The 22,877-nt window shown below is 34.3% G+C and overlaps 1 protein-coding gene and 1 long non-coding RNA gene across 2 annotated transcripts; one reads left to right on the top strand and one right to left on the bottom strand.

Annotated features, from left to right (window-relative positions):
* Positions 1-12,042: 12,042 nt before the first annotated feature.
* Positions 12,043-22,481, bottom strand: LOC139502389 (carnosine synthase 1-like). The gene is made up of 7 exons (XM_071291834.1): positions 22,240-22,481; positions 19,102-19,911; positions 18,519-18,699; positions 17,590-17,886; positions 16,720-16,982; positions 14,547-16,171; positions 12,043-12,425 (listed from the first exon to the last, which is right to left on the bottom strand). Exons 1-6 carry the CDS (start codon positions 22,318-22,320, stop codon positions 14,933-14,935), a joined length of 2,871 nt encoding a protein of 956 aa, XP_071147935.1. The 5' UTR covers positions 22,321-22,481; the 3' UTR covers positions 12,043-12,425; positions 14,547-14,932.
* LOC139502448 (uncharacterized) lies at positions 12,696-13,763 on the top strand. The gene is made up of 3 exons (XR_011658846.1): positions 12,696-12,833; positions 13,342-13,420; positions 13,676-13,763. It is a non-coding gene; the product is annotated as an uncharacterized lncRNA (long non-coding RNA).
* Positions 22,482-22,877: the final 396 nt, after the last annotated feature.

The following is a 22,877-nucleotide window of genomic DNA, read 5'->3' as shown; positions in this document are numbered from 1 at the left end:
CGGTTCTCTACATAAAATATTCAAAACTTACGAGTCGAAAGAAGCTGACCAGCAAGAATACAGAAACTCTAAATTACTTCATATTTAGACGCATATTAACTCCCGGTATCTTCATCTGTTATATATTGCATAGTCACATGTTCATTGTTGAAGATCGAAAAGGGAGAAAGGGTTGCCTCTCCTAAATCACAATTTTGTTTGGGAACGGATTTATATAGGCATTGCATTTTGTTCAATCCCTTTGTTTAAATGTATGGTATGATTTTTGAATAATGAAAATTCAATGATACAAAACCTTCAAATTACAACGCGCTTAGAAATACTGTTGAAAATTTTCGTTACCTTCTAGTCTTTTTGCCTATGACCGATTTGATTTTGTAATTATCCAGTTTTTCCCTTTGCCAATTAAGATTTTATACATTGCGCACATATAAATTTGCTCTTTTTACTAGCTTTTCATTGTCAGTTGAAACGTTTGTCCATTCTAAGAGAAACAAACATAAAAGGGATCTCTAATTACGAGGTTATTTAAGGGCAATAGACTATTACAGATCAACAAGAGCAGCTGAATTTTCAACGTTTTCTTTCAATGCATGCGCACGATTTTCTATTGTTTGTAATGACTAAGCCCTATGTATGTTAATCATTTACAGACAACAGAAATTCGTGCAATTGAAAAAAACTAGTATCCAAGAATATGATATAATCATAATAAACTTTACAACAAGACTTTTGGTGTTTGCAGCACAGTGAAGGTATGATAATTTTTAATGTTCATGCAATGTGAACACTTGATCTGTGAGATAACGGCTGGTATGGTAAATTTTTGTATTGTTGTCTTTCGTTTTTGCTTATGTGCTTTGTCTTTATGCCTTTTTGTTTTTCTTTGTTGACATATATATGTTCGTTTTTATAGTGATTAAGATTATAACACAATGTTGACTGCTGTTACCTTAATATTTTCACATTTATACTTATTATGTATGTTTCATTCACACATTGTTGTCAGTATATGGAATGTTTATGCAACTGTCATACAAGTGAGAGGTTTAGCTAGCTATAAACCAGGTTTAATCCACCATTTTCGAAATAAAATAATGCATGTATCAAGTCAGGAAAATGACAGTTGTTATCCATTCGTTTGATGTGTTTGAGTTTGTGATATTGTCATTTGAATAGGGACATTCCGTGTTGAATTTTCCTCGAAGTTTGGTGTTTTTGTTATTTTTACTTTTTAGCACTGTTCGCCCTTTTTGAAAAGGTACGGTAAGGTACTGAGTGTATTTAGTAATTCCTATGTTCGTTGATCAGTTACACATTTGGATAGATTTCTCGGCAATAACCAATAATAATTAATATTGGTCCAAATTGAAACAAGTACGAATAAAAAAAAATATGAACTCTTTTAGCCAAATTTGAATGATAGCCAAATCGTCCTAATATAACATTTGGTGGGACTTGTTGGCCCAACTATTCGAAAGTAACTTTTGGTAGGAAGTTGTTTGTCTAAAAGTGTTCATGCCAACACTCATCTATCATTGCTTAACGTTTGAAAATGTTCTAGGTTAATATATAATAATAATTGTGCAGGGAATATGTCTCTAAACCACACACATGCAAACATGTTTGTGAATTAACTTAATACTAACCACCAAATATTTCTGTTAAGCTTATTTAACGGTTTACGTTTTGCTCATTGTTTAAGGTGGTACGATGATCTGTTATTGTTTACTTCCGTGTTCTATGATCTTTTGACAAGTTGAGCACGATCTGCTTACCCCTCCGGTGCACTAAAATAATCCAAGATTTTTAGTAGGGTTTGTGTTGCTCAATCTTTAGTTTCTATTTGTGTTTTCTATATAGTAACTGATTTTTGTCTTTTGATCAATTTTACATTTTTTGACATGGCATTGTCAGTTTGTTTCCAAAGCAATATTATTGAAAAGTGGCTGTCTTCCGTGACAAGAAAGTCTTTGCATCAGTGCGATAAAATCAAAAAACTATTCTTTAGTTCTGAGTTTTTTATTTCGAATTATTTCTTTTCGAATAATCAAAATATTCATTGGGATTCAATGTAGAAGCCAGCCAGTAAATGATGGACGACTACATGTAAGTTCATTACTATGAATGTATCAATCACCGGCATATGAGGAATGGACGCGCACATAGACCGAATCGCCTTTAGTAACGCCATCATCGCCATTCTTTGCTCGGAGGAAGGTGACCCAATAAACGGCGTTGTTTATCATGAGTTCGGTAGAATGTTCCCCGGAATAAACTCGGGTTACCCATATGAACACACAAATCCAACTCGTTGGTGCAGTGAAGATTCCGGTCACGTGGTTGTACCCATTTCCTACATTGGTAACGGAGACGTCGTATATCAATGTTAGATGAGCACTAGGGTTAATTTCTGGATGGAACATGTAGGAATAGAACGCGTCAAGCCCATCGCTGGCTATGTTATCTGTTGGTAAAAGGAGACGTTCTGAAAAATGAGAGACGTATAGTTAATAAACGAATGTGGATCATTTATCTCGGACACAATCATTCGAGTTTTCGTTCAACAGCCCAGAATTCCACATAAAATTAACATATAGGCATTCCGGCTTACTTAGGAATAGTTTAGTAAGGATTTGCAAAAATACTGTTAATAAATACCTGTCTGCATCCAAAGTAAAAAAAATCGTATCATTCTGTTCCTTTTCAGTGATTTTGAATATCATAAAGGCTTCCCTCCTTTTTATTTGTTTAAATTTTTCTGAGGGTGCATGACCAGTAACAAATATCAGTAAAAAAAACCTTTAGTAAAGTCCGAGTTATGCCGCTTTGTGCAAGTGATAAAAATTGAAAATCACACAAACTAAAAATTTCTAAGTGGAAATACAGTGGGTTTTTTTAAATTTCATTTGAATATTAATTTTTATTGTGTACTTTTACAAACATAATAGTTATAAGTCTATAATCGATACCTATATCCTAAATCAAAATGAAGGTGTTTAAACCTTACCTTTCCGAGAAATTGCATTCAATTTAGAATAAACAATTTCTTTGACCGATCCAACTATTCTACGGAAGAGTATTAGCGCCACACCTTTTTTTTTTTTTCTTCCTATGTTTGCGTTATAATAAAACATCTTCATTCTATACATTTATTGCCAAAGGGTAGCTTGTTTGAATCTAACCTTCTTTACACAGTTCTCAAACAAGAGCTTACTTTGGAAGTATATTTATATTCGGTTATAGCTATATTAGCAGGGTTGATTTGTTTCTTGGGTATAACCTCAATTTTCTCAATTTTGTTTGTAATATATATACTAGTAGTAGCATGGATATCGTTTTTGGGAACCTTTATAGTTTGTTGTTTAGTGTGAGCCAATGCTCCGTGTTGAAGACCGTAATTCGGCCTATGATGGTTTACTTTTACGAATAGTGACTTAGATGGAGAGTTTTCTTATTGGCACTCATACCACATCTTCTTATATTATTCTGCTCATTATTACTCATTGATATGATCTAATTATTCAAGCATTTTACTTTGTAATCACTACAAAGGTGATAAATTTTAATATATACAGCCTCCTCCATTAATAACTACTGTTTCCTTTGAATCTTAAACAAGAAATAAGATAAAACAAATGTGTGGCGCTAATACGCTTCCGTACTATTCCACTTTTATAATACGTATTTTCCCTCTTACATTATCTACATTTTCGTGTGGAGAAATATTACTGCTTTTCACAACATAATCCTTCGGATCGGAATGTTTCCCAACAAAATTTTTTTCAATCACTTTCAAACGAAGTTCAAGTTTCCGACGGTATTCTAAGTCAGTTTTCTTATCGGTCATTAAATCTTGAATATGGGTTCTTTGGATAGTAACTGTTGTTTCAAGGTCGTTTATCCGGGCACTTTGTTCCTGAACGACATTATCTAATTTCTGAACGGTTTCTCGCAATTCTAACATTTCTTTATAGATGATTTTAAAATCAATTCCGTCGTTTTCCAGTTTCCCGTAAACATGGCTTATTGTAAGAAAAATAAAACTTAAAAAAAATTGGAGTTTCGTTGTCTTTAGAAAAGGAAAATGAGGTTCGGTAAGTAATCTAGCAGTATTTATAAGTTCTGCATATTTCGATAAGAATCAACCTTGCAAATGAACTTTAAATCTTCATATATCTTATTTTCAGTTCAGAGGCGTAGGATCTGGTACAAAAGGATATAAGTGCTTTCCTGCACTATTCAGTAGAATCAAGATATTGATAATAAAAAATAAAAAAGAACATGAAAGAGGACACTGATTATTCTCTTCAACCTACAAAGATAAATTAAAGGACATTTTGGATATATGTCAATAAGTCAGCAACCGAATAAAGAAAATCATGGAACTATACAATATAACAAGACAATCTACAGTACAGGTTAGATATGCATAAAGTTACATGTACTTAGTTTAGATTTGTTCCGAACGAACGGGTTTTTCTACATGTCTTACGATATATTAGTACTACACTACCAAGAATTTACCCACGCTACCCACACAAAACTGAGACATATTAAGCGAATCATTTTCTATAGAAAAGGTGTGGTATGAAATCTGACAATATTTGCCACGTTCTGAAAGTTTTGATAAGAATCAATCTCGTAAATGAACTTTTCATATCTCTGGTTTTTAGTTCAGGGGCGTAGGATCCAAGGCAAGGATAGACATAATGATTGCTCCCCTCCAAAATAAATGAAAGAGGACACTGACTAATGTCTTCAACCTACAAAGACGAATATAAACATATGTGGGATATACATCAATGAGGCAGCAACCAAACACCTAGACACACAAAACTGAGACATATTAAGCGAATCATTTTCTATAGAAAAGGTGTGGTATGAAATCTGACAATATTTGTCACGTTCTGAAAGTTTTGATAAGAATCAATCTCGTAAATGAACTTTTCATATCTCTGGTTTTTAGTTCAGGAGCGTAGGATCCAAGGCAAGGATAGACATTGATTCCCTCCGAAATAAATGAAAGAGGACACTGGCTTATGTCTTCAACCTACAAAGACGAATATAAACATATGTGGGATATACATCAATGAGGCAGCAACCAAACGAAGAAAATAATTGAACCACAAAAGAAGTCAACTACAGTACTGGTCTCAAAGAGGTGTCTTAGACTATACCAAGCGCTAAATGATACATGTATCCGGTTATCTACATGAAATACTCACAACTTATGAGTCGAAAGAAGCTGACCAGCAAGAATACAGAAACTCTAATTTACTTCATATTTAGACGTATATTAACTCCCGGTATCTTCATCTGTTATATATATTGCATAGTCACATGTTGAAGATCGAAAAGGGAGAAAGGGTTGCCTCTCCTAAATCACAATTTTGTTTGGGAACGGATTTATATAGGCGCTGCCTTTTGTCCAATCCCTTTGCTAAATGTATGGTATGATTTTTGAATAATGAAAATTCAATGAAACAAAACCTTCAAATTAAAACGCGCTTAGAAATACTGTTGAAAATTTTCGTTACCTTATAGTCTTTTTGCCTATGACCGATTTGATTTTGTAATGATCCAGTTTTAACACAAGTTCTTTCCCTTTGTCAATTGTGGACTGGTTCTGTACAGTAAAAAGTTCAGGGGCGTAGGATCCAAGGCAAGGATAGACATTGCTCCCCTCCAAAATAAATGAAAGAGGACACTGACTAATGTCTTCAACCTACAAAGACGAATATAAACATATGTGGGATATACATCAATGAGGCAGCAACCAAACACCTAGACACACAAAACTGAGACATATTAAGCGAATCATTTTCTATAGAAAAGGTGTGGTATGAAATCTGACAATATTTGTCACTTTCTGAAAGTTTTGATAAGAATCAATCTCGTAAATGAACTTTTCATATCTCTGGTTTTTAGTTCAGGAGCGTAGGATCCAAGGCAAGGATAGACATTGATTCCCTCCGAAATAAATGAAAGAGGACACAGACTTATGTCTTCAACCTACAAAGACGAATATAAACATATGTGGGATATACATCAATGAGGCAGCAACCAAACGAAGAAAATAAATGAACCACAAAAGAAGTCAACTACAGTACTGGTCTCAAAGAGGTGTATTAGACTATACCAAGCGCTAAATGATATCCGATTATCTACATGAAATACTCAAAACTTATGAGTCGAAAGAATCTGACCAGCAAGAATACAGAAACTCTAATTTACTTCATATTTAGACGTATATTAACTCCCGGTATCTTCATCTGTTATATATATTGCATAGTCACATGTTGAAGATCGAAAAGGGAGAAAGGGTTGCCTCTCCTAAATCACAATTTTGTTTGGGAACGGATTTATATAGGCGCTGCCTTTTGTCCAATCCCTTTGCTAAATGTATGGTATGATTTTTGAATAATGAAAATTCAATGAAACAAAACCTTCAAATTAAAACGCGCTTAGAAATACTGTTGAAAATTTTCGTTACCTTATAGTCTTTTTGCCTATGACCGATTTGATTTTGTAATGATCCAGTTTTAACACAAGTTCTTTCCCTTTGTCAATTGTAGACTGGTTCTGTACAGTAAAAAAACGGACTGCTGCCTATGCAAAGCATGAAAAGATGAAAGTGAAATAGATATTAACCAATTTTAATGTAAAATAACAATTTAATACCAAAATTTATGATAAAAGAGATAATTTTTCATTTCCTATTGTTAATTTATCATTTTTAGATGGTGACGTTCCCTTGTTGACTGCTGTTACCTTATTTTCACATTTATACCTATTATGTATGTATGTTTTATGCACACATTGTTGTCAGTATATGGAATGTTTATGCAACTGTCATACAAGTGAGAGGTTTAGCTAGCTATAAACCAGGATTAATCCACCATTTTCTAAATAAAATAATGCATGTATCAAGTCAGGAAAATGACAGTTGTTATCCATTCGTTTGGTGTGTTTGAGTTTGTGATATTGTCATTTGAATAGGGACATTCCGTTTTGAATTTTCCTCGAAGTTTGGTGTTTTTGTTATTTTTACTGTTTTAGCACTGTTCGCCCTTTTTGAAAAGGTACGGTAAGGTACTGAGTGTATTTAGTAATTCCGATGTTCTTTGATCAGTTACACATTTGGATAGATTTCTCGGCAATAACCAATAATAATTAATATTGGTCCAAATTGAAACAAGTACGAATAAAAAAAATATGAACTCTTTTAGCCAAATTTGAATGATAGCCAAATCGTCCTTTAAGTTATATAACATTTGGTGGGACTTGTTGGCCCAACTATCAGAAAGTAACATTTGGTAGGAAGTTGTTTGTCTAAAAGTCTTCATGCCAACACTGAATCTATCATTGCTTAACGTTTGAAAATGTTCTAGGTTAATATATTGTGCAGGGAATGTGTGCAGGGAATATGTCTCTAAACCACACACATGCAAAAATGTTGGTGAATTAACTTAATACTAACCACCAAATATTTTTGTTAAGCTTATTTAACGGTTTACGTTTTGCTCATGGTTTAAGGTGGTACGATGATCTGTTATTGTTTACTTCCGTGTTCTATGATCTTTTGACAAGTTGAGCACGATCTGCTTACCCCTCCGGAGCACTAAAATAATCCAAGATTTGTAGTAGGGTTTGTGTTGCTCAATCTTTAGTTTCTATTTGTGTTCTGTATACTGTAACTGATTTTGTCTTTTGATCAATTTTACATTTTTTGACATGGCATTGTCAGTTTGTTTCCAAAGCAATATTATTGAAAAGTGGCTGTCTTCCGTAACAAGAAAGTCTTTGCATCAGTGCCATAAAATCAAAAACTATTCTTTACTTCTGAGTTTTTTATTTCGAATAATTTCTTTTCGAATAATCAAAATATCTGGGATTCTATGTAGAAGCCAGCCAGTAAATGATGGACGACCATGTACATTACTATGAATGTATCAATCACCGGCATATGAGGAATGGACGCGCACATAGACCGAATCGCCTTTAGTAACGTAGCCAAAACGGTCCCACTGACTGAGCCGTCATCGCCATTCTTTGCTCGGAGGAAGGTGACCCAATAAACGGCGTTGTTTATCATGAGTTCGGTAGAATGTTCCCCGGAATATTAAACTCGGGTTACCCATACAAGGGGTACAATCAAAATCACGTGATGGATATACACACACCGGAAGTTACAGTCGAACTCGCCGCTTGAAAGGTTAGTAGTTGCATTTTCTTGTTTATATCAATTAAATTTTGATTAATAAGTTGGCACACCGAATGTCGGATAGTATGTAGTTTTAAAATACACAATTGTTTTTGCTAGAAAACGTGCAGTTATTGCAAACACTTCGACGGTGAAATTTTGGAACTGTGTCAAAGTGTTCGCATTAACTACACGCTTTCCAGCAAGGATAATTGTGTATTTCAAAACTAGATAGTATCCTACATTCGGTGCACTACCTTATTTATTAAATTTTATTGATATAAACAAGTAAATACGACTACTTACCTTTCAAGCGGTCTGCTCGACTGTTACTACCGGTGTGTGTATATCCATCACGTGATTTTGATTGTACCCCTTGCCATATAAACACACAAATCCCACTCGTTGGTGCAGTGAAGATTACGGTCACGTGGTTGTACCCATTTCCTACATTGGTAACGGAGACGTCGTATATCAATGTTAGATGAACACTAGTATTAATTTCTGGATGGAACATGTAGGAATAGAACGCGTCAAGCCCATCGCTGGCTGTGTTATCTGTTGGTAAAAGGAGACGTTCTGAAAAATGAAAGACGTATAGTTAATAAACGAATGTGGATCATTTATCTCGGACACAATCATTCGAGTTTTCGTTCAACAGCCCAGAATTCCACATAAAGTTAACATATAGGCATTCCGGCTTACTTAGCAATAGTTCAGTAAGGATTTGCAAAAATACTGTTAATAAATACCTGTCTGCATCCAAGGTAAAAAAAAAATCGTATCATTCTGTTCCTTTTCAGTGATTTTGAATATCATAAAGGCTTCCCTCCTTTTTATTTGTTTAAATTTTACTGAGGGTGACCAGTAACAAATATCAGTAAACAAAATCCTTTAGTTAAGTCCGAGTTATGCCGCTTTGTGCGACGACCATCTACTTTTAAACTAAAAGTGATAAAAATTGAAAATCACACAAACTAAAAATTTCTAAGTGGAAATACATTTTTTTTTTTAAATTTCATTTGAATATTAATTTTTATTGTGTACTTTAACAAACATACTAGTTATAAGTCTATAATAGATAGCTATATCCTAAATCAAAATGAAGGTGTTAAAACCTTACCTTTCCGAGAAATTGCATCCAATTTAGAATAAACAATTTCTTTGACCGATCCAACTATTCCACTTTTATAATACGTATTGTCCCTCTTACATTATCTACATTTTCGTGTGGAGAAATATTACTGCTTTTCACAACATAATCCTTCGGAACGGAATGTTACCCAACAAAATTATTTTCAATCACTTTAAACGACGTTCCAGTTTCCGATGATATTCTATGCCAGTTTTCTTATCGGTCATTAAATCTTGAATATGGGTTCTTTGGATAGTGACTGTTGTTTCAAGATCGTATATCCGGGCACTTTGTTCCTGAACGACATATTATCTAGTTTCTGAACGGTCTCTAGCAATTCTAACATTTCTTTACAGATGATTATAAAATCAATTCTGTCATTATCAAGTTTTCCATAAACCTGGCTTATTGTATGAAAAAAAATGGAGTTTCATTGTCTTTAGAAAAGTAAAATGAGGTTCGGTATGTAATCTAGCAGTATTTATAAGTTCTGAATATTTCGATAAGAATCAACCTTGCATGCATATAAACCCCGCTGCAATTTTGCGCCTGTCCCAAGTCAGGAGCCTCTGGCCTTTGTTAGTCTTGTGTGATTTTTAATTTTAGTTTCTTGTGTATAATTCAGAGTTTAGTATGACGTCCATTATCACTGAACAAGTATACATATTTGTTTGGGGGCCAGCTGAAGAACGCCTCCGGATGCGGGAGTTTCTCGCTACATTGAAGACCCATTGGTGGCCTTCGGCTGATGTCTGCTCTATGGTCGGGTTGTTGTCACTTTGACACATTCTCCATTTCCTTTCTCAATTTTATTTTTTACAGAGTTTTACTGTCTTTAGTGCCGTGTGGAGACAGTAGAGTGCCTCTCCGTGCTTCAGGTTTATGCTCTTATATTATACTAGATTATGGAGTGTGTGTCCGAGCGAGAACTTCTCTATTTTTATTACTTTAGGAATAATTATCAAAAAGTAGTATTTTAATATTTAGCCCCATTCATCTATTTAGTCAGACGTCAGTCGCTACCCTGATATATTCTATCTTTTGCTAAATTTTTCGGGTAATTTATGACAAAAAGCGTTTGACGTCTTTAGCCGAACAGTTTTATCATTTCACATAATTCAATTTATTGTGTGCTGGTTCATATTCTGGACGCCAGTCTTTGCTCCTTTCTAATAAAATCTACATACCAAAAAACAAATATGTTTTATACTGGTCATTTGGGGGCACTGCGTAGCATACTGATCAGTGAGATTGCTTGTATTGAAAGAAAAAATGTAACCTGTATAATTTGGCTTAATTGTACCACATTGTGTCCTGAAAGGGAGTTGTGTCATTGACATTTATATTTATGATGATAACACCATGACAAACAAGAGGGAAAACAAACCATGATGATGACACCATGACAAACAAGAGAGAAAGATCAGACAAACAACTGCATACAAAACAAAACATAGAAAACAAATGACAGAGCGACATGAGCCTAACAAATCACAGGTGCCTTGAAATGGTATCCTGTGACAGATCTAGAGCGACATGAGCCTAACAAATCCCAGGCGCCCTGAAATGGTATCCTGTGACAGAGCGACATGAGCCTAACAAATCACAGGTGCCCTGAAATGGTATCCTGCTCCACACTACTCCTGTATATACATGACAGAGCGACATAAACCTAACAAATCACGGGTGCCCTGAAATGGTTTCCTGTTCCACACTTTTCCTGTATATACATGTTAAAATCAGGAACATCGTTATGTTCTCTTTTATGTTATTTTAATTTGAGCCGACGAGGAACGTTTTGTAAGCCTTTGAGTGGTACATTTTTCTTAAATCCGTTGTAAGCAGTTGTTGAAATCTGTTTAGAGTTTGTAAGTCCGTGTGGTGTATCATGAACTAAAACTATACAGTGTATGTCTCTGGTTTTTGTATCAATTGTTGGCACCGGATATCTATGGTGAGTTTATACACTTTCAGCAGCGGTGTTTAGTAAATAATACGCTAATTTTTTTATGTCCATGTAAACAGTTGCCGTTCAGGACTGACCAGACTAATGGATTTCAACTTCTGTTGAAAAGTATTTAGAGTTAAGTCCACAATGTTTTATGTTTGTTTTGGGTTATATTCTCAGATAGCCTCGATCTCAAATTTTGTAGGTGAAGATTGTAGGTGAAGAGTGTATGTGTCTGTCCCAAGTCAGGAAACCGCAATTCAGTAGTTGTTGTTTGCTTCTGTATATCAAGATTGTATTTTGGTCAGTTTTATTTCAATTTAAAGAAGTCCGTTAGTTTTCTCGTTTGTATAGATTTTCATTTGTCATTTCAGGGTCTTTTTTTTATCTTACAGTGCGGTTTGTATTTTGATCATTGTTGAAGGCCGCACAGTGACCTATTGTTGTTAAATTCTATGTCATTTGTCTCCGATGCAGTAGTCTTATTATCATACCATATGCATATCGTTCTTTACACATACAAATATAGCTAGGAAGGATCAAGGGAACGGCCATTTGATATTCTTGTGGGGGGGGGGGGGTAGGAATGTTTTCGGATTGATCATTAATGATTTAATGTCAACTCGGTTGCTACAGTAACACAGGCATCCTACCAGGACAACTTAATATCTTTTTCAAATCCTCCTGCGCCCCTCACCGTCAAGAAATCAAATGGTTATATAAGCACGATATGGAAAAACAACAGACAAAAGATTATTGTTGAAGACTATATAAAATATTGCCTTCCAAGTCTCCTTTCATTATTTAATTATTTACTTTGCCCTATTACAATTTACTGATGTTTAACTAACAAAAGAAAAATTTTAATACAACGTAAATACAATATTAAATTAAGTATGTTATTATGCAAACAGTACAAAATACAAAATACAAATTCAGATCCTCCACACACAATTAACTAACTGTTAAAACGTGCTACTAAGTACTAGTATATACAAGTCTTGCTATTCTTGATGTCTAAATGCCTAAAATGGCGTTCGTTCTTGTTGATCCACTGAATTTCCACATTGGATTGCACGAACGTAGACAGTGGTAATCGGTCAACCAATCAAACTGCATAAAATCATTCCTTTAAACTTTAGTGCACTGTAAAAATAGTGCTTAGAATGTAAACGTGTTGCAAGACTTATGTGCTTAGGAAAGTGTTTAATTTCTAAGCATTAAAAACTTAACATGTTTTGGCTCTCAGCACTTCGCACTAAACATGTTTTGGCTCTCAGCACTTTGCAATAAACATGTTGTTGTGCTAAACATGTTTAGCTGCATCTTCAAGTATATGAAGCTAAACGTGTTTAAATTCTAAGCACTTTCAATATTTAGACACTTTCCTAAACACGTTTAGAATTACAACACATTTAGGCCGAAGACGACATGCATACCACGTGCTAATTTTTGAGCGGGAAGAAGAAACAAAGAACCCGAAGTCAAAGGCCACGCTGTTTACTTCTGACCATAACTGACCGTAACTTAACTGTTTCAGAAAGGTAAGGAGTTATAATAATACTGATTTTTATTTAGTACTGCCAATTTTAAATGATTATTGACAGTTATAAGTATTATGTACAAGTACACTATACTGTAAAGTCAATGCAGGAGAAGAAAAAGGGGGAACCATTCCACGAAATAAGTGCTTGTAAGAGCTTTTAGTGTTCAAACTATCTTGTGTAAAGATAATAGTTGTTTAATTTTCTATCATGCAAGCTAGCACTTATTATTATATATATATATATATGTTCTTGGAAAGGAGTTTGTGAGGACAATTTTCATTTGGTACTCCTCGGCAGATTATAATGGAACATGAAGGGAAGCGGAATCTGCCGAGTGCATCATTCGCAAAACCAGTGTCATATCGAGTTCATTGTTGTAGTAAGCACTTCCTAAATGCCAGTCAACATTTGCTCAAAATAAATAAAAAGATACTTGTTTTTCTTCAATAGTTATAAGCCGTTGTGCTTTCTTATATTTTTATTGATATGTATTGTTTTATTCTAGATGAGAGAAGTGCAGAGAAAATCATTTGTCTTGACATGCTAAAAGAGGAGATAATGCACAGTAGCAACTATATTGCTAGGTAAGAATCCGAAGTGTATTTGATTTTAAAAATGTCAATATATATTTGATCAAATGAATGATATTAAGCATGAAAAGAAGTTTTATATTAAAAATATCAATGTACTCATCAGTACATTTATGCTTTTATACCACGGTTCTAATGTTGTTATCTTGATCTTAAATCATGCATTTACTTTTTGGTGTTGTAGTTCGTATACTCATATTTTTAGATTAATTCTACTTAGTTGCTTATCAATATTTTTCTATCTTTCAGGCCAGTGACTAGCAGTTGGGTACTAAGAAAGGAGAAGCTGTTATTGACTTGTGAAATGAAAACAGTCCTACATTTTCAAATTGTTTTGATTGGTCAATATTATGTATATGTACGTTACTATGAATTTATGATTTTATGAGTTTATATTTGATTGTGTTAATGATTAACTGGAAATAAACAATTACACAAATTCCTTTGTTTCATATCTTGTAATTTTGTTTTTAATCCTAGAATTAGTATAATAATAATTTCATTTCAAAAGTTCTAGACTGTTTAATGAATATTTGAAATGAAGAAAAAATGCAATAGTCGAATGTCGACAATTGAATTAAAGAAAATACTCATTCAGATTAAAAAGGTATTAGTCACAATCAATTTGATTCGGAAATTCAAGTTTCTTAGTTTGATGCGTTTGGCTCCTTTAGTGATGGTATGAACACATGTAGTATTGAAAGCTAGCATACGTTTACAGTCTAGCCTTCCGGAATATTAGTTTATTTGGGGTCTAATGAAGTAACGGCTTATCGCACTAAAACGATAAACATGTTTCTTCACGACCCTTTATGGTCTTAACATGTTTACATTCAAAACACTTCACAGCTAAACGTGTTTCCTGACAAAACACTTCAGAACTAAACATGTTTCCAGATACAACACTTTACAACTAAACATGTTTACAGGCTAAGCACTTTTTAGCAAAACATGTTTCTAGTCTAAACACTTTACATCTAAACATGTTTACAGTCTAAGCACTTTATAGCTTGACACGTTAAGGCTGTTAGCACATTAAATATTAAACATGTTTAGATTTAAAACATGTCAAAAATCGGTTTCACAAATGTGTTTAGGAAAGTGTTTAGGCTCTAAACACAATTTTTAGAGTGTGAAAAAAAGCATTTTCAAATTTTTTTTCAACTCTAAAAACATGAACAATACTATGAAAGTTTTATTTTTTGTAAGCTAAACAGAACTAAATGATTTTTTTTAATGTCTTTTTTTCAAACTAAACATCACAATTTAATTTTTTAATTTTTTTGTTTTGGTTTTAAATTAAACAAATTAACATTTCCAATGCAATGACTTAGATTGTTAATATATACAAAGTTCCTATCTCTACAAATCCGCTATTCTTGAAATGTACAATTGATAAATGGTTTTAATGAATGACTCCAGCGGTAACCGCTGAGCAATGATGAATGTTTTTTTTTATGAATGATGGTAGCAGTAATCGCTGAGTACACCTACCACTAACCGTCATTATTTGAAATGACTCAACAGATAGTTGTAGTCATAGTTGTTCGTATTCAAACCAAGAGCATTTCCGATATTGATCAGTTTAGCTTTGGCTGTTTCCAAGTTCTTGTCCATGACAGCAATGTTTGCAAATGGTTCCTCATCATTTTCACTACCACATTCGTCTAATGACGGTTCCATCTGGTTATACCTGACAATATTTCCAGAAACCAACGCATTTAAGAATTTCAAGCTGTTTGGATTTTTTAATTGTTGTTTGTGTACGGACGACAGACACATCATACCCATTAGAGTGCATTTAGGTTGCACACTTGAGATCACTGGTCTGATACCCAAAGAAACCATGAAAGCATAAAGTAAAAGATCGTGCCCGTAGCAAGTCTTGATCCAGTCCCGGAGATAGAAACCTCCCATTCTAGCATTGATCTCGATCAACTTTGGTCCTGTTTTTGTCATTTTCATTTCAACGTTGAACACCCCAGTAACGAGTCCAATCTCCGTACAGCACTGATATGCAGAGGTTATAAGCTGTCCTCTCCTATCTAATGGTAGGCATGTTGGCAGTAAGGCTGCTGTTTCTGTGTAAGACCCTGTCCTACATGGTCCATTATCCGAGACAAATGCACCAATAAGCTGCCTCTGGAATATAATGATATCTATGTCATGTTCTGTACCATCAATTCTCTCCATCAGCATAATGTCGTTACCGTGACCGAGCCCAACACCAGGGTGATCTTCGTCGTTCTGGAGAATTGATGATAATTGTTGCCATATATTAATACACTCAACACGGTCTGCGACAGGTTTGACCCCAACGCCACTTGATCCATATTCCAATTTTAATACGGCAGGTAGTCTAATCTTTTCCAAAGCCTTGTCGACGTCTTCTTCACTTTTGATAGAACAGCAGATACTGGAATACAGATGAGATCTGGGGAAATGAGGTATATCGCCGGTTCTTGACCGTAGCACGTTTTGTGTCCAACTTTTCCTTTTAGCAATTAGGGCTGGTCGTTTTCCGGGACCATTCAATTTTAGCATGTCGCATATCGTTGCGGCTAACGGACCACAATCCTCCCAGAAGGTAACGCACCCATCGACATCTATTCCTTCGTCTTTCAGAATTTTAATAATGGCTGTAGCATGTGTTTCGTCTTGTTTATGGTCGAGAAAATCGTACTGAATAAATTTTGTGCACCTCGATGCACCAAAGCATGATTTATTCGGTTCAACAAGAACAACCTAAAAGGTACATACAAAGTTTAACAACAAATATTATTATATATTTTCTACACAAATGTTCATTTAATAGTAAATCATTAAAAAATATGATAGACCGTACCAGTAATATCTATAATTAAATTGTATAGGTTAAAATTGAAGCACTTGAAATTTGAAACTTAATTAAAATGCAAGGGATGTCTTACATGACTCGTTCGTTACCAAATTATAGAAAGTTTATGGTCACGTGTGTTTTCTTTAGTAAATGTGCCAATATGAATTACGAATCCCTAAAAATATAATCTACTGTTTTCTGATCGCCTGATGAAAGTTGTCTCATTAGCAATCATGTGTATGTTTAATAGTACATATATAGCAACATTTATTTGCAGACTCGAATGAATGTTTTTGAAAGAAATAAAATACCAAGAGAGAAAACGGATATTTTTTCAAAGGGATAACTATTTTTTTTTTAATTTTTATATATATTTAAGTGATTGTGATTGTATCTTTTGATACAAAGTATAACATCTCAAACAAATACAAATGGACAAAATAAATCGACTTACATTGATGCCAAATGATTTAAAGCTTTCCCATATAAACTTCTTGCTGAAACCTCCAGCTCCTACTACAACGACAGTTTTGTCTTGCATGGCGAACAGCTGTGAACGTCTTATCATGGTCTCTACTAGTGGTTTCACTGCTTCTCCCTGTCTGTGAGGGTTCAAGAACTCAAACAGCTGGCAATTGATAGTACAATCATGACTGTTCACTTCTATTCCAACTGCTTCTAACTGTCCATCTACCATTCCCAGAACGTAGTCAATACCTATAAGAAATAATTAAGAAAGATCAATTATTAATTTTTAATGCAAGTATGATATAAAGGTTATTGTCGTTTGTCGTCTCTATTAATAGACATGTTTACCATGTTAGTAATGGTAAGACAGGATGCTTGGAAACATTTTTGTAACTTTATTTTTTTCAAGTTTTGTTCTCAATTTGGCTGAAATATTTTAAAACGATGCAAACCAAATGTAGCATCTCACATGCCCTTTTAAGTCAGATCAGATAGAAAAATTCAGCATTTGAATAAACCCTGAATATATATTCAATATATTGTGAAATGAAGCACAGTTTGATTTTATCAATAAACTCCTTGTTCAAAGGGAAATAACTCAAACGGAATAAATCATATTCTATTTCTTTGCTTCTGAAAAGATCCAAACTCAACAACGAAAACAGCTAAAATGGTGAAAATTGAACTTGACCTTCATTCAGTCGCATGGCTCTACACATTTATTTAAATTTGAAAAGATTTCAACGCGTTTTCATGTTTTAAATGACACTTTTTGACAGCCGTACGCCCGTCCGCCGCCCGTCGTACTCCCCAAATCATTTCATCCGGTTAAAAAAAAAGAAAGAAAAAGACATACCTATAAGTTCAGTTCGTGCTCCAACGCCTCCTTTGATGTCTGTAGACAATCCACGTTCATATTCAATAATACGCTCCATGATCTTTTCTGAACCTGTGGAAACTTTATCCAATAAACGATTCATTTCATCTTCTTCCATATTCCACATTTTCATTGTTGTTTCAAAAGTTTGGGGAATAGTGTTATCGCCATTGATTGGTTGATGTTTCAGACCTATCCCACAAACCATCTGTGTTGTGATTGGTGTATCGTCTACTCTTCTACATACATTGGTCCTCCATCTGAATGAGTAATCAGCTGAAAAAAACAAATAATTGTTTCCACAATTAATATATAATTGGATGTACGGGGTAATCCATGATTGCTTCATTTCAAATCTTTTCTGATGTAATTAAATCAAGATAAACATTATTATAACAAGAATGTGTCCCCAGTACACGAATGCCTCACTCGCACTATCAATTTCCATGTTCAGTGGACCGTGACATTGGTGTAAAAACTCTAATTTTGCATTGAAATTAGAAAGATCAGATCATAGGGAACATGACCAGAAAACATAATGCCCCTCTACTATCGTAGGTGGGGCATAAAAATAAGATGTGATATAATTGCCAATTAGACAACTGTCCTTAAGAGACCAAAATACATAGACACTAACAACTATCGGTCACCTTTATCAATGAATAAAACCCATACCGCATAGTCATCTTTATAGGGCCCAAATGTAAATCAATTCAAACGGTATAATACATATATCCAAGAGCAGGGGCGGATCCAGACAATTTTAAAGGGGGTTCCAACGATGTGTCCCCATTCAAATGCATTGATAGTTACAAATGTAAAAAAAAAAAAGAGGGGATCAAACCCGCAAGCCTCTCCTGGATCCGCCACTGCAAGAGTTACATTTTTAAACACGAGTATAATATTACCTAATTCTGGATTTGCGGCTTCTACAGGTTGATAAAACGTTTCAACCAGGACTGTGTTCTCCAATTCCAATAAAGTCAGCAAGTCAAGTACAGCTTTACAAATTTCTTCCACATTTTTCACTTTATGGAACGTCACACATCTACTACCGTGCCACATGGTACCAGAGGGTTTTACCACGATCTATTTATAGATAAAAATACAAAATAAATACAATAGATACAAGTGCGTTTTTGGACTTGTCGTGTTGTATAAAAAGATTGTGATATGCAAGTATGTATTCCTTCTTTTCAAACGTTTCTCAATCCCGTTATTTTGTAACAGAAAAAACATTTAAAAGAGGCAAAAATTTTCATCAAAAGAACGTACCGTTTTTGGTTGGGTTTGAGTGGATTTTTTTTTGTTTTAACTTGTTACTATATCAATTTTGTCTATATCTAATCTTTCTTTTTGTCAAATTCTAATCCTTCCTTGAAATAAATATTGTATTGCCCTTCAGTTTTAAGTTTTGTTCTTTAAAAACTTTTTTAAAAATTGTGTAATATACTACAGCGTAACCTTTCAGAAAAAACAATTTTAACATACCTTTTCAAATGATCTGACTCTCTCCATATTCAGGAACTGACGTACGTTTTCTTCTACGTAATTATCTATGCCATCTTTATTTTCGACGATCAAAACTTTCATATTTGCGTCTTCTGGAATATTGTATTCATACGATGGTTTGTATGCAATAGCTAGGGTTTCTGGGTAATTTACTCCCGCTTCCGCCATCCATATACGTGACAGTAGTTTATCGTCTACATACTTGCACAACTCAACAGAACTGGACATTGGACAATCCAAGTCCTGCTCAAGTTCCACACCATCATTTCTTTGGCCATCGGTGATCGCCTTTGTGAAGAAATTTACAAAATAGGAACACCGTCTAGGCGTCGGGAAGACATCGACATAGGTTGTTCCTGATCGATCAAATACAATTGCCTTCTTGACCAACAGCGAATGCAGACCTTCGCCTTTATTAGATTTCTCCTTTACAACCCATGTTGGTGACAACACGAGCAGCATATCGCCCGGACATTGGCGCCCACCTTCTAGCAGTATCGCCAGGCATTCCACTGGTGATGCTAAAACAACTATTGCGACTTCCGTATCACGCTTTCGTGTTCTCGGCTGTTTCGTTCTGTCGAAAGTCTCGGGAAGGTTGTTTTCAAACAAGCTGTACTGTAAAGCATTGTAGTAATCTTGAATGTTAACGTCATCTTTGTTTAGTGAGACAGACGGGTCTGGTGGTGAAAGGTCGACATCAGTGTCCCAGGCGGTATAGCTACCACAGGTAGTAGTATATTCTACTGCTTTATGGGCTAATTCCTCCTGCTTCTGTAGTATATGGTTCTGAAATATGAAAAAAATCTTTGAGTTTATTTTTTATAGGAATTTATTATAAAACGATCGTCATATGTACATATTTAATATGACGCTTTTTCTCAGGCTGGAAGTGATGTGGAAAAAGGGGGGGGTCTAGAAATTTGTTTTGTAAAATTGAAAAAAAATTTATTATTAGATAATGAAATGAAATGTAATAACACCAGCAGCAAGTGTATTTTTTTTAATAAACTATGGTTTTAACCATTTAAATGGGGAACTTTTCTGTTTCATTTTAATATAAATGAGGATAAAGGTAAATATTGTAGTCTGCAATTGCTTTCACTTGACCAACTGCCCATAAATTTGACAATGAACACTATGCTCAAGTTAAGTCGCAGGTGCTATACATCGTATAGTAGCTCATTTAACCATAAATAAATTATTTCAATATATCTGTCATATTTTTTTTGAAATTACATGTATATGTATGTGTATGTGTAGACATGATCCAATAATGAGACTCTCGCACGCCTAAATTGTAAAAGACCTTTTTGCCGAATGTTTGCCCCCTCCCCCTCTCCCCATGAACTCTAACAAACTCGGTCCTCCATTACCACATATTATTTTGTTTTTGATACAAAACATAAAATAGAAATAACAAATAAAGAAGAAATTTGGCAAGAAGTAAACACTCTATTCAGTGCAAAAAAAAACCACAGAGCATGCAGTGCTTTAATATATATTTATAAGGCTTGGGTTGTTATTTAGGTATTTCAGCAAAGGCACTAGCCAATCAAAAGCAACTGAATAAATTATGTTTATTAACAAATCTCCAAATATGTGCTCTGCTCAGAATGTTGTGTGTTAGAATACATTGCTGGTAAAAATAAGTTTTACTCTATGTACATGATGTACAATAAAATATATCCAATAAACGGAACAAAATATCATTTTCAATAGAGACAACAGATAATATTTTTTGGAGGTAGCTATTTATTCCAAAAGCAGTACAACTTTTATGTATAACGTACAATTAACAACCACCCTTCCGTACATCCTGCAGAATTCATTGGTAGGTAGAAAAGTGACGGTAAAGGTCAAAAATTATTGTAGTAAGAACACTTCAAAAATAATTTCGATTTAAGTCACGTAGATTCGAAATTATTGATGGTAACTAAGCGTCCAGTGGCAAATATTTCATGGTCGTCACGTTGTATACGCATGTACTGTATATATAACTCAAGTAATTCATATAGGTAGTATTAATATGCAACATTTGCAAACATGCATATATGCACATCAATAAAGTCCAGTCAGTTATATGTTTCCGCCCAAAGCAAGGCTACACACGGAAGACAGTGTTCATTGCTGATAAAAACACGGTGACTCATGGCGTATTTAAAAGCATTCTATCAACGCATATCTATCTAAAGAATGTATGCAAAAAAAAAGGGGGGGGGGGGTAAAGAGAAAAAGCTTTATAAACTTAATTTTTCAATTTATCATTGAATTTTGATACATGTGGTCTTTTAAACATGTTTTTTTTTTCGTTTGTTATTGTTTTGTTTGTTGTTGTTTTTGTAAAAAAAAAAAAAGGGGGGGGAGCTAATAATGTCATAAACAAAGTTTAATTTGACATGCATTCAAATGTATTTGAAATACAACTGTACAGTCAATTTGCATTGACTGTAGCTACAGTTTTTACACTCACTGTCACCGACCGTTTGCCGACTTGTTTGTGATGTTGACAATGCGTTTCCAATGATGCAATAAGGCCCGGGAATTTTGACTTGTCCTCTTGATATTCAAATGGATGATTTTAAACAAAATACTTCATTTTATAGTTTGGACAGTAGCGGAGTATATAAAATAAAAAGAATATAAAACTTTTAACTATTCTTTGTCTCATTTGATTTGCACTTCCAAGCTCGAAACAGGATAGAAATGCACGACAAATTTTTGCATTCTACCTGCCGTTTTACACTTGTACATATAATTTTCATACTTCTAGACAATGTAATGTTAATCTACATGTATTACACAGATTGTCATGGTTAAAAGATTGCAGTAGAGATGCCGGCCGGCAAAGTTAAAATATAGGGGTATCGCCATATCAAGACGTTAGAAAAACGGAGGTATTTAAATATCGACAAATTGTCATTGCCAGTGGGGGGGGTTCCCCGGGGGTGCGCACACCCCCCCCCCCTTTATTTTTGCCGATCAATGCATTTGTATCGGGACATATGTTTTGCACCCCCCTGCACCCCCCCCTTTGCCCTGGGTTAGCACCCCCCCTTTCGAAAATTCCTGCATCCGCCCCTGATTGCTAAATAAATGCACTAAATAAATGCTTACCTTTATCGGTAAGCTATTATCCTTATCCTTTAAAATAAGATTGCTCATTAAAGAAATACTCTCTTCTGTAGACAACGACATTGTTAAAAGAATTCAAGGCGAATGGATTTTTGTTTAAATACTATACATGATAAATACAACATTGATCGCGTGAAAACTACTACGATCCGGTTTTTACTGCTTTAGTTGTGATGATACGAGCTAATACCGGCGGTCAACATCGGCAATCAGCTGTTTCCTTCGTGGTTATTAACCGAAACTTGAATTTATAAACATCTTGAACGTTTATTTTTAGAATTGTTGCATATATATGTTTACAAATAGAAAAATATTTAGGATTGAACGGATGTTGATAAATGATTGGAATTAAATGTTTTCACATTGTTATTAATCAGAGTTAGTAATTATTTATAATTTACAAAAATAGTTGATTGTCAATATGACAAATTAATATGTGGTTTATTTACAAGTTGAAGTGGTTTATTTATTTTATTTTTTTGTGTATTTTAGCTCAATTGTTTACATTCTGTTTTGTTTGTTTGTCATAACTTTCTCATTTCTTTGGAGGGGAACCACCATTTAATTTAAAAAGGAAAAGGTATGTTATAAAAGGAACATTTTATCTGCAATCAAACTGA

Source organism: Mytilus edulis, chromosome 14 (genome assembly GCF_963676685.1).
Source record: "Mytilus edulis chromosome 14, xbMytEdul2.2, whole genome shotgun sequence".
NCBI lineage: Eukaryota > Metazoa > Mollusca > Bivalvia > Mytilida > Mytilidae > Mytilus > Mytilus edulis.
The sequence above is the reverse complement of the archived record's forward strand: the minus strand, read 5'-3'. Positions and strand labels throughout refer to the sequence as shown.

What these genes read in the sequence shown, in the direction of transcription:
- LOC139502389 (XM_071291834.1), bottom strand. Translation starts at nt 22,320, where the DNA reads ATGTCGTTGTCTACAGAAGAGAGTATTTCTTTAATGAGCAATCTTATT. An exon ending in GAGTCAGATCATTTGAAAAG is followed by an intron (nt 18,700 to 19,101) that starts GTATGTTAAAAT and finishes ATCTATAAATAG; the next exon opens with ATCGTGGTAAAACCCTCTGG. An exon ending in TTAAATCATTTGGCATCAAT is followed by an intron (nt 16,172 to 16,719) that starts GTAAGTCGATTT and finishes TGTACCTTTTAG; the next exon opens with GTTGTTCTTGTTGAACCGAA.